At 38.2% G+C, this 13,016-nt stretch overlaps 1 protein-coding gene across 1 annotated transcript in view; it reads left to right on the top strand.

Moving 5' to 3' along the window:
• The window catches only part of myo10l3 (myosin X, like 3), an 83,091-nt gene that overhangs the window by 26,505 nt on the left and 43,570 nt on the right, over nt 1–13,016 (top strand). Inside the window, exons 2-5 of the mRNA XM_047370595.1 lie at nt 72–170; nt 9,508–9,666; nt 11,604–11,791; nt 11,918–12,052. Of these exons, the coding sequence (XP_047226551.1) occupies nt 72–170; nt 9,508–9,666; nt 11,604–11,791; nt 11,918–12,052 (581 nt within the window). The remainder of the gene's footprint in view (nt 1–71; nt 171–9,507; nt 9,667–11,603; nt 11,792–11,917; nt 12,053–13,016) is intronic.

Genomic DNA, 13,016 nt, shown 5'->3' with positions numbered 1-13,016 from the left:
TTTCCTGAGAAAAACATGAGAACAGACTGTGTGCATATATTAAGTTTATTGTGTTGGTTATTGTGTTGCAGAGAGCCCGTGTCTGGTTGAGACACAAGGAGCAGCTCCTTCCCTCCACTGTCAGCTCTTATGATGACTTGTCCCTGGTTCTCACCACCGACTATGGGAAGGTAAGACGATTTTTGTTCTTCCTCATTTTACTGCTGCTCAATAGCCTGATGCACTGACATGACTTGCAAGAAGTTCTTTCAAGTCCACACAAACAAAACTGCATCTTATTATCCAAGCTGCAGCTTTAACGCATTGTGTGCATGAAATATTTCCGCTCAGTTTTGTTATAATGTGAAGGGGAAATTGACCATTGTGCATGTTTGCTTAGCGAGCTGATTGTTTTCTCATATGCGTTTCATTTGATGTCTCTGCAGTGGGATCAACAACTTTTGTAAAAAAACAAGAATGGCAAGAATGAAGTCACACAGACAAGTCATTGAGCTGAGCTTATCTGTTTGGCAGTATGTAGTAGTCTTTGTGTCTGGAGGAAATCCTGTTAGAGAAGCAGAGAGATGTCTGTGTGTCAAACGCTGCAAATCAGAAGCTTTTAATAATAACCTCATGGAGTTTCTTTGTACAGTGTGCAATTAAATCCACAAAGTCTATGAGTGTTCAGACTCAGGGAAAAAAGACTTCTGGTCACAGGATTTAGACTTAAAGCGTCTTCCTAATAATGATCATATGCCCACTATTTCTAATGTAACAGAAAAAGTCCAATAAAACGTGATGGGAAAGTTTGAAATATGGAGAAGCAAAAGCCCTCCCAGGGCTTGAACCACATAATGGTTATAATTATTTCCATGCCATATGATCACCAATATATGGTTATGCCTCCCTGTTTTAGAGAGACATGTCTCTGAAAGGCTATTTTTGTCCTAAAAGTCTTTTGAAATTATTTATCTGTTTTTAAAAACAGAGGTATGGCCAATCGTGATTTGTCTATGTTTTATGCTTTCAATCTTCTTCTGTCTCCTGGCCATAATGTATATATATTTGGCCTTTAAACTAATCCTTTAAACTAATCCTATGTATAGATCTGGTGTTAATTTTCGTTCAATTTTCTGATCTGCAAATGCATTACTCATCCAGTGTAGATTTGCAGAAAAGATGCACTGCACATTGTTATTCCTCCCTGACCATAATATTCAGCCTGTCACTGACCCAGACTGTTGCTTCTACATGCTGTTAAACATTAACCTTCATGTAATGTCAATGAATTCTGATGTGTTGTGCTTCAACAACTTCCTCTCCATTGTCATCCCCATGCCTACACAATGTTGGACTATCTTCCACATTTTGACCCATCCCAATTTGCTGAATGTATTAACATTACTTCAGAGGAGACGTCCGCAGCAACAACTTGCTTTAATAACACTGTGGGAGTACTGCTCATTCAATCCAAGATGTTTGTCTTCAGGACGTTGGCAGAAATTGGACACTGAACTTCCTGAATAACACATTCCAGTCTGTTAAGTGAGACACAAACAAAGTTGTTGATAGCTCTTAGAGCGTCATCGAAGCTGTGGATGACACCCCAGTGGTTGGACTAATTCTGGATAACAATAGATCAGACTACAAAGGGGGAGGTGTGGTACCTGGCCCAGATAAAGGAACAGGAATTTGTTTCTGAATGCAAAGAGCATGGACTTGTGGATCTCAGGAAATATAATGCTGACTATAAACTCCCAACTATATCATTAGAGGTTAGGTGTAACATAGCTCTGAGAAAATCTAGATCTGGTTCCAGAGCTGGCACAAGCTGGACCAGCTCGCTCTTTTTCTACAGCTGGAATCATCAGTTCCACACTGTTTGTCCAAGGCTGGAGTACAATGTTTTCAGAGACATAATAACATGACTCTGGTGGCTATTTAAAACCTTAACTGAAGGCCCAATTAGCATACTAATAGTATAATCACCTACCATTTTTTCCCCACTTTACATTTGTTTCGTTCTCTCCTGATGTCCTTGATCCCATAAACTGTTTTTTATAATGCCTGAATTTCTAAAACAACTGCTCCAAAACACATGTGGTAAAGTTTTTGTTGTTGGAAAGCAAGAAAAGAGTCTGAAATTTTGACCATAAATGGGTTCATTTAAATAAAATTTGTTTACTTTTAAAACACTACAACGATGTATCTCCGGTTTAATAAAATTGTGATTCTGTTCAGGCACATTAGCTGACAAAATCTTTAAGTTATGTAAATAAAAGAAAACATCTGTGCCGTTATTCTGGTCTGTACTTATCTGTAAGGTGGTCTGACACAAATGTTAGAAGTGACTGAATGCATCTGCAGCTTCTCAGCTCATCTCTGTTGTATCTCCCACCATTTTAAATGATAAAATTGGGCTACCTTTAACATGGTGTGAATTTTGCCCAATAGAGTGCCTTTAAATGAGGCCTGGATGAGCTGAACTTACTTCAAGGTTCATCACGTACAAACAGAGTTTTTCAGTTCATAGTTCTCAAAAAATGGTGCTTCACTCCATTCATTTGAACTTGTTCATGCACAACACTGGTTGTCGTTAACTGCAACCAGCCATAAAGAGGTGTCGGACACTTTTCATGCTCTAAACAAGAAGATACTTCCAGAACGCAGCCTTTTTTTTTTAGCATACTGTCTCTGTCGTGCACTCCAAAATCATGCTCCCCTGCATCCTTTCATCATCTCCTACTGAAATCTCTCGCTGTTACATGCATTGAGTGAATAGTAGTTGTGGTGGATGTTTGATCTAGAAGTTAATTTTTAATTCTTACGAGGCAACACATTTACCCCAAAGGATTCAGATTCTTCCTTTGATCCATTACTGATCTGTAGAAAAACAAATTTTCCGTGTTCCTCACTCTGCTGTAATAAGTGAAGCCTGCATGCACTGAAGCTCACTACTCATATACTGTCAGTAAGTTATTGCACAGTAGTTGCACTGAGGGTCTCCTGTCAGGTTGAATGTAAAAGACTTGCGAGACAGAGCACACATATATTCCATGTGACCTTTCAGATGTTTTATGATGTCTCTGTGGTCAGTGGTAGGAATAACTGGAGTGTGAGAGGGCAGCAGAAAACTACGCTTCTCTCAGCTGAAAATAATTTCAAAACCCTCAGTTAGGACCTGTAAATGTTCAGTGAGTTAATGGTGATGTTTTTTTGATGGGAAAACATATGAATCTGACCCCATCCTGGAACGCCTCGTGTTATTGCAACATCTGAGCAGATCATTTTGTTTATCAGGCCAAACATATGGGCTTCTCTGCTGTACAAACATTCTGTAATAGGAATGGGAGGAATGTAAGACTGAGCAGCAGCCCGTCTCCATCTTCCGTATCCTCCACTGACCTCATGTGATCCTCCGTTCCATTTGTGAGTTTTATCAGAGATTTATCAGTATTTTGTGAACCAGAGTTCTTTGGAACCCATGTTCTCTGTTAAGTCCTGACATCCTGTGCTCCATGTCTACGATGTTTACGATTAACATCTTTGTAGCATGTCAGATGTGTGTTTTGTAAATGTAAACTTGGAGGGGTGGGATACAACATCATCCATTACTTACCTCAATGCTAAGTTAGATTTCAGTTTTTCTACCTGCCCAACAGAGCGTCTGTCTTAAGAATCAGACTTTCTGTTGCATGTCTTGTGTGGCCAGATGGCTCTCTGAGTCTGACGTAGCTGGACTGACAGTGTTGTTATTATTCCCAGAGGAGTGCGTATAAAGAAAAGAAGGAGCAGAGCTGTCGCCTGAACTAAAGAACTGGTGATGTCTCTCCTATTTGTAGGTGTTTTCCTAAAAAATATCTCGTTTGATTACACCTAAAAAAATGAATAATAATAATAGTTTTTTAAATAATGAAAGCGGTACATTATTGTGATCCATTTACATTATATTTGGTATGAAGTAAAGATGTTTGGATGTTTTTCTCAACATTTGTGCAACATGTAACTCATTTGAGGGAAGCCAATCAGGCTTTAGTCATGAGTGGATAAAAAGACTCGACTTGCTTCCTGCATCTGCGTCTCTATTGGTCAAATTAAAGCAAATGTTGTTGTGTAAATTCTCCCCTCTGTCTTTTTCTGTTCTTACATTTTATTATTTTATTATTTACCATTAATATTTATTTCTTACACCTCCACCCATCACCCTTTCATTTTCCTCCAGGGTCTAGGCGGGATCCCTTTTGCAGCTGATGGAGTCACTGTAAGACGGAGGGCAGTCAGAAACACTTTAGAAAAAAAGAAGACAAACAAAGACAGACTGTTTGTCTTCGTGGCCCAGAGCTTGTTGGTGTTTGTGTCTGTCCATGCGTCCCTCCTGAAGGGCTGAATTTAAAGAAAACATGTCAGAGCAGCAGAGCTCGACTCCACCTACAGCATGTGTGAATATTAAGTGGGACTGGATGAACAAAGCGCAGCAGCAGGGTGGGGCTTCAGGAACCCGGGAACAAAAGAAGAAAAACATCACATTCTCTATAAAGTTTAAATGCACCACAAAATATTTGGCTGAGATGCTAAAATCAACAGAAAATGGTAGGGAAATATTAATCAGAGAGAAGACAGAAAAGAGTCAGGAAAATGTGGATTCATTGTAATCAATATTGACATTGTAATATTTAACAGCAGTGTCATAATCAAATGTATTACTAATATCATGTAAATCTATTTTCCATATATATATATATATATATATATATATATAATAATTGACAATGGTAATAAATCAATCAGAAGAAAAAACAACCTATTGATTCTTGAAGAGTAAAATCACAAGTCTGATGGAGCTAACTCCACATTTATGTCTGTTTCCATGTGTGCTGCAGTGTAGGTTTCCAGCTTTTCAGAGTCAACACTGTTTGGAAAGAATTGAATAGTGCATCACACAGCTTCACCAATCAATCCTAAATCACATGTAGTTGTAAATGGCCTGAAGCAGTATCTGGCTGCCACTACACCACATCTAATCGCCAACATCCATGAAACCACGTTCATCTCATGTCGCAGAGGTGGCTGGGATTTTTGAAGAGCTTCTGTTTTCTTGAAGTAGCTTCTCAGTAGAGCGAGAACCAGTTATTATGGTTCTACGTAAACATCAGTGAATGTCACAAGCTTGTAGAAAGTTTTATTTCAGATCCTGTTCAATAATTTTTATATATTCGATTACTTTTATTTAGATAGCAAAGAACAATGACTAGCTACAGTAACACAGTTCAATGACCCATCGCACTGAGATATAACCAACTGTGAAACTCAGACCCCTCTGACAACAAACGAAGAAAATTTAAGCCTTTTTAAAGTTCAAAATTTCCAGATCAGCTTTTCATGAAAATTCCTGATCGTGCCATTTTCAGGAGATGGACTAAACAGTGCTCTATTACATGTTCTATGCTTGGGATACAGTTTTTTAATCTAGCCCTGATTTAAATTTCTCCACAGCTTCATCTCTGATCTGCTGTGTTACTTGGTCTTCGTGGATGATGCATGTTCACTAATGTTCTCTAAGAAACCTCTGAGCTCTTCGCAGAACAGCTGGAATTAAACTGACATTAAGTTACACACAAGTGGACTCTGTTTACGGAATACGCAATTTCTGAAGGCAGTTGGCTGCACTGGACTTTATTTAGGGGGGTTACACATGCATGCCAGATTTTTTAGATTATTAGATTTAAAAAGAAATGGAAACCATGTTTCATTTTTCCCCTACTTAATTAAGCACTTCTTTGTCGAGGAATATCGCATAAAATCCTAATGAAAACACTAAAGTTTCTGATTTTAATGATTAATGTTCATGTGCAATTGGTTGTTTTCTGCTATTTTCTCTTTCTGTCAACCAGTTGTATAAAGCAGGAGACTTAATAATGTAAGCAAGACTGTTGTGAGATGGAGTGAAGAGCAATATGCAGGACTCATTGGAGTCACTACCACTTCTTTCTGAAACCTGAGCTGAAACTAAGAGCGTAATCTTGCCTTTTAGCACTTTCAGTTCTCTGTTGGACTAAATCGTATCTGCTGCCTGACCCTAATGCTACTTTATACTCAGCTTTTAGGAATGTAAAGAATGCTGACAGATTTCATGTCATACCCCTGTTGTTTTTAATTTAATCTTATGTTTTTTGTACACCTTAATATGATTTTAGCACCCCTAAGGAGTTATATTTAAATAAATAAAATTTTGATGAGCGTAACCTTTATTTACGCTGCCCAGCTTCAATCTACAGCTGGTTGTTGTTAACCTAAAGAGATAATGAATGCCAATAAAAAGCATAAACAGAAGTCAATACTAGCCATTTATTGGCGGACTAGAAATGACCTGCTCCATGTCTGGTGTATCATATTGATTTTACAAGGCAGAAATGTATTAGGTGAGTGCTGCCTGTTCTTCCCTCATGTGGTTAAAATAGTTTTTACACACCTTTGTGTTAATTTATGTTCTGCCTGACTCAAAATCAAACATAATTCATCCATTACAGAATAACTGCTGAAGCCCAGACCTATTAATTGTGTCCTCAAAAAAAAAAAAAAAATCAACCAAGTCCTTCTAAACAGGAACTATCATCAGCTATTCTGCATCCTATCTGTGCTGACTCAGCAGTTCCATGAAATGCCTTCCCCCTCAACTGGGATACACTTTGATAGGCCAGTAGAGCCAGCAGTAATGCTCTGGGACGCCACAATCCTAGCCTCAAGTCCATCAGTATCGATCTGGACTCAGCTTCCCATCAAGTGGCCGACACAGAGATGGTCTGTCTGTCCTCTGATTTCATCCCTGGGACTTTAGTGTTCTGTTAGCCACAAGGTCCATGAGACTGTTTGTGGTTGAATGTTGGTTAATGTGGATGTTTCTCTGACTTCGTTCCATAATTCAGAGGTGACAGTCTCTTAGTTCTTCATCTATCGCCATCAAAAAAGTTTATTTTGCTGCTTTATCTACGTTGATTTGTGAAAGCCGAGTCACATGGTGTAAGATTTGTTTAGCAGAGACTCCGTGGAGAATCTCTTAATGAGTGTTTAATTAGTATGCCTCTGCAGACCTTGATGGCATACTGGTGAGGCAAATCCGTAATTTGAATCAGATGTGTTGTGCTGGAGCTGGGACAATCCTAAAACATGCAGGACACCGGCCTTCAAGGACTGAAGTTATGACAGCGGGTACAAACAAGCTTTACATGAATTACCTTTATTTAACCTCAGTCATTCCTGTTTGAGCTTGTGTGTCAGCCTGTTATTAATACGGGCAGAAGAATGTGGAGGTGGTGCCAGAAAAATGATCAACCTTCACGACTTTTCCACCAGCACCAACCTCTATGATGGTGCTTTTGGTCATATTTCTTTGCCATTATAACCCCGATATAATTTCTCAAAGTTATCCCTTGATCAACAGTGTGTGTAATTTAATATGAGTTTACAGCTGCACAGTGGTGTGGTGTCTCCTTAAAGCAGGAGGGTAGAATCTCAGTTCAACGGCCCTTTCTGCGTGGAGTTTGCATGCCTTGCATGCGTGGGTTTTATCAGATTCTCCATTTTTTAATACAAAAACCTGCATGCTTTATGAAGACCTCAGATATAAGAGTGCACTGTTTATGAATCTGTATTGGATTCCACCATGCAGACCAGATCGTTTATACAAAACTGAGAACTGACAGAGTGCGTATTTTCTTTGTACTGTGCCTAATTTGTACAGCACAATTATTATTAAAAGACAGGTTCAGTTATCTTGTTTATCTTTGTACTGCAGTATTACTAGTTTCAGTCACACAAGAACTATTTTCAATTAAAATCTGTGGCAAGAACAATTCTTCATTATTTTTTTTATTCTTCATGAGAAACTCAAGTGCAGAACTCCTGAGACATTTTCCGCATTAACCATGCCCACCTTGAATTTCTGACCAATCACACAGCCTTGGTCGTACAGCGCAAAGGAAGAAGTTTCTGCACAGATGATGTGTCTAGAACAAACTCAGAGAGTCCCAAACAATAGCTGTGAGAGACGAATCGTCATTCTTCTTTCTGGGAGAAAGGACACATTTCTGGGTCCTTGTAGAGTATGTATAGGCCTTAGGACAGGGGTCTGGAGTCACAAGTGACTCTTTGGACCTTCCACAATGGCTTTTAATAATTTTGGCTAAACATTATGTTTTGAAATATGGATATAACAAATGCAGGTTTTAGCAGTTTTCAGTTATTTTCATGGAGTAATTGCATTAAATTTCCTCAACAGAATGACACTTAAGTAGAAGTAATATTTATTTAAATCTATTTTTCTCATCATTAGAATGAAAACTGTTTTTTTGACATATTTTTTTTCTGTCTCTAATGTTTCAGACCCCTTAAATGCGACAGTAAACATTCAGCATTATAGATGCTCTGATACAGTTTTTTGGTTCTGAAAGGTTCCTGATATCTGGATTTAAGTCTTGGGAGTCACGCCGACATGATTATTGTAGCCTGACGAATTCAAAAACAAACTGCTCTCATCTTCACTTGAAAGGCAGATTTGAAACTCTTTCCATGTTTTAGTTTGGTATTGATACATCTGGTTTTACCATTTAAAACCAGAGATATGATTTCTTTAATTTGATTGCATGGATTTATTATTCAAGCATAAAAGCTGGATGAGATGAGCAGGCGTTACATGATGTGCATGGTGACTATACCACAATGGTCTGAAATAAACCACAAGGGGGCGCCAAAATCGTGAAACCGGAGGTCAACCGAGGAAAACCATAAAACCAGAGATGGGGATTAGCCTTTTGTTTCTTCCTTTTTCTCAACAGAGATGAGTAAACTTGCCCAGCAGTTTCAAGAGATAGATACACTGAATCTCCTAGTGTTTACTTTGGGTTATATTTTATGTTCTCTATACTTTTATAGTTTTTTTTTTTTAAGTCAACCTGACAAGTTAAAAAGGTATATGTTGTTATGGGATTTTTAAATATATCTTTACTTTATTTCAGCGTTACCCATATTTGGTTTTTTTTGTTTTCAGAAGTAGTACATTTTTTTCAATATTTATTAGATTAAATTTGGGTATTTGGGGGCCTAAATGTGTTAATTAAGCAGGTTAAAGTAAAACAATAAAAAAAATATATATATATATATATATATATATTCACTATCTATCAGACAGAATTTAGAAAACGATTTTATTGTAAATAATGCATGATTATTATTATTATTAATTTATTATTTTTTACTAAGTAGTGGGATTGTTTGACCAGGATTGCCTCATGTTTTATTCTAATCACACAGTGCTGTAGCTTTTTCTGTCTATAAATGCATTACATACAGGTTCAGACAGGAGACAAGAAAAATTAAATACTGGCTTTAGGAGCTGGGAAACAGTTTGAACAATACGGATTGTCAATCTGCAGTAGTTTCTTGGCCTTTTCTTGGTCAAATAAGACAAATGCGATATATAAATTCTCTAAATTACGTCTTTTTAACGCTAAATGTTTGTTTGTGCCGATGCAGGTGATCTGTCTACAGAGAGAGGAGCTGAACAGGGAGACGGTGTACCCGATGCACCCAAGCAGCATCAATGGAGTCGAAGACATGTCCACACTGGCAGAGCTGCATGAAGCTGCCATTATGCACAACCTCTTTCTGCGCTATCAGAAAAACAACATCTATGTGAGTTTTTAATCAGTGAGTCCACTTGTATCTTTTAATCAGGAGGAACAATTTATATGTATGTGGGTTTGGAGCAGGATGATATGCACTGGTGGGAGTAGAAGAGCATCCTATGCTGTAAGTTGATTATATAGTGAAGTATAAAAAACTGAATTGCACTGATGGAAAATGATTGCAGAAACTTGCTGACTGGGCAAATATCACAATATTTGGAATCTTTCCGATTCAACTTTGATAAGGCTTGTAGCTCACAGTAGTTATATTCATTTGCATGGCATTTTAAAAACTTTGTTGTAAACTCAGTCTGCCTGGCAAATGCCCACTTGTAAACAAACTGTATTACCACACATTACAATTTTTGCAGCATTCAGATAATTATTGTCATTTTTGCTCTGGTTTTGATCAACACTATTACTCATCAGTATGCTTCTCCCAACAACCCATCAGATAGGCCTGCTTTATCTTAACGAGCCATAAAGTAGTTTTCTTTGCATGGTCAGACCAAATTTACCTGGACTTTGGCTGTAGTTGTGAAAACGTTTTTCTGAGGACACCATCTGTCATGCCAGTCAACATCTATAGGTCTACTGCAGTTAGTTTCCTTGAAGCAACATGCTTGATCCTAATCAGTCACTTCAATCTCATGCTATACATGTGGTTCATGGAAGTAAATTTAAAATACTGAGCTGATGAACTGAGGAATACTGACACGCTCTCCTTTACTTGGCTCAGGCACAAGGAAAAAAATAGTTACCGCTGAAGGTTATTATCATGGCTTAACATGCAGAAGGGTCACTTGGAGAGATTGGTTATTGATTAAATGCAATCTTCGAACATCAGCAGATATTTTGTGTTGACAGAACATACACAAAAAATGAAAGCAGTACCCTATAAACGGTAAGCTTGCAAACAACATTCGTGGTTGAGTTATTGTCTGTGCTTGAGCTATCTGTCCTAGCCATGTTATGAACAACATTGTTTTCTTATTTCAAATCCAAGATTTCAATTGTTTCATAATCCTGGAACAAAAGTGTTTCCAACAGAGAGACTGCTTTCCTTGTGGATAAGGAGAAATCTGTCCTCTTCACCTGTTTACTGCTATGGAGCTCTTTATTTCCTACATAGATGACCCTTGTTGCAAAAAGTGCTCACTTAATTTTTCTGTGATGAAAGTAAGTAGCCACACATCCATTTTAACATTTTCTGAATAAAAAGGCCTTCTTTCTCCAAAAACGTTTCTCCCCAATGTGCAGTAATAGTCCATTTTAATGCAGATAATACATCAACATAACAAGAACTGTTAAAATTACTTTTCTGCCATAAAAAATGTAAACGCCAATTGTGATTTGTTTATGATTATATGTTTTGTTAAAGATGTTGGAACTTTTATAAAATCAAGATAAACCCTGGAATAAAGTGATTTTATTTGAATATTTATCTCTGAACTCCTTGCTTGCTTGTCTTATCTGCTCTCAATGCCAAACTTTCAGTGTTTCTGCAGAAACACTGCAGATTAAAATAATCACATGATGCGTTTTTATTTTTCGTTCAGAAATCCTATGTTCTAATCTCATCTCAGAGCGTCCACCCAGTCTGTCCTGCAGAATGCCAGCATTGTGGCATGATGACCCACAAACACACTTTCAAGAGGCACTTTCCCCAAAGCGCATTACTAGAGCAGGACGAGTGGATCCTAAAATATTAGCAGCCTTCTAAACTAGGACACACCGAGTAGCTGAAGAGTCTCTCTGACTTTGGGTGTTGTATCGGAGGAAGGGTTTATCTACAGAGCTGAGCAAAGTAGAGCAAACAAATTTTACTGGAGAGTTACATACAAAAGCTCAAAGCTTGACCAAGTATTTCCAAATGCTGAGCATGAGTGTTCTGTTATCTTTCACTGATTCATTTCTCTGCTTTCTCCTTTCACCTTCACACAGACCAATATAGGCTCGATTCTGGCAGCTGTAAATCCTTACAAACAGATAGCAGGCCTGTATGACTCCACTGCAGTTGACCTATACAGCAAGCACCAGATGGGGGAGCTCCCTCCTCATATCTTTGCTGTAGCCAACGAGTGTTACCGCTGCCTGTGGAAGAGACACGACAGTCAGTGCGTTCTAATCAGGTCAGTGAGGACTACCCTGTGAAATAGGCAACTCCTCTGGGATTTTTTTTTCCATCAAGGTTAGGTGTGTAATGAGAAAGATTACAAGGTAAAAAACTTTTTTTGTGTGTGTCTGTGAATCTTTAGTGGGGAGAGCGGTGCTGGGAAAACAGAAAGCACCAAGCTGCTGCTGAAGTTCCTCTCAGTGATGAGCCAGAACTCGTCTGGTACTCCTCTCTCGGAGAGGACAACCCGGGTGGAGCAAGCGCTCGTCCAGAGCAGGTACGGAGGGAACAACCCTTACCCGAAACATCTGACATGATGCATGCAGCAGCATTTTAGTCTAAGCTGAATCAACATTTATAAAATTCAAGAATACATATATAATAAAATGGAAGAAATTCCCCTACAAATGTTTTGTAAAATCTTATTAAAAAAGGTTATTTCTGAAGACTAATAAACTAGTACACTCCCACCTTTTCCCACTTGAAGTAGTTAAAAATACACTCATGTGTGTCTATCAGGTGCACATAATTAGAATATCATTACTCATCATTTTGAAGGAAGTTTGCCCTAATTAAACCTCAGAAGTTTTATTTGGTGTGCTCCTGACTGTAAGCGACAGTGAACAAAATAGTGAAATTATAAGAGCTGTCTGAAGCCTTCAGAAAGAAGATACTAGCAGCTTAGGAGTCTGGTAAAGGTCTTGAGGAGATCTCAAAATACTTCTAAATCATCCATCCCTCTGTACAGAAAATAGTCTACAAGTGAAGGATATTCAAAACAACTACCAACATGTCCAGGTCTGGCCGTCCAAACAAGTTCACCCTGAAAGCAGGCCGCAAGACGCAAAAAGAACCCTTAAAAAAATCCTAAAATGTCATCTACAGAACGTGGCTGCTGTTGATATGAACATGCATGCCTGTCCAATCAGAAAGAGTCTGCACAAGTTTTACTTTCATTTGAGGTGTGCAAGGAGGAAACCCTTTGCTCTCTAAGAAAAACATCAATGTTCTTTGGACTGATGAGTCTGAAATTGGACTATTTGAACACCAGAACTGAGGACGTGTTTGACATGAACTAAATACAGCATTCCAGGAAAATAACCTTATACCCACTGTGAAGCATGAAGGTGAAACAGTCATGATTTGGGGATCCTTTGTTAGAGCATCTTAAACAAAATAAATAAATAAAGCTGAACCAGAGCTGGACCTTGCAACATGACAATGACCAAACATACCAATAA

The sequence above is a fragment of the Girardinichthys multiradiatus genome, chromosome 7 (genome assembly GCF_021462225.1).
Source record: "Girardinichthys multiradiatus isolate DD_20200921_A chromosome 7, DD_fGirMul_XY1, whole genome shotgun sequence".
Lineage (NCBI taxonomy): Eukaryota > Metazoa > Chordata > Actinopteri > Cyprinodontiformes > Goodeidae > Girardinichthys > Girardinichthys multiradiatus.
Note: the sequence above shows the minus strand (reverse complement) of the source record. Positions and strands in the feature narration are given on the sequence as shown.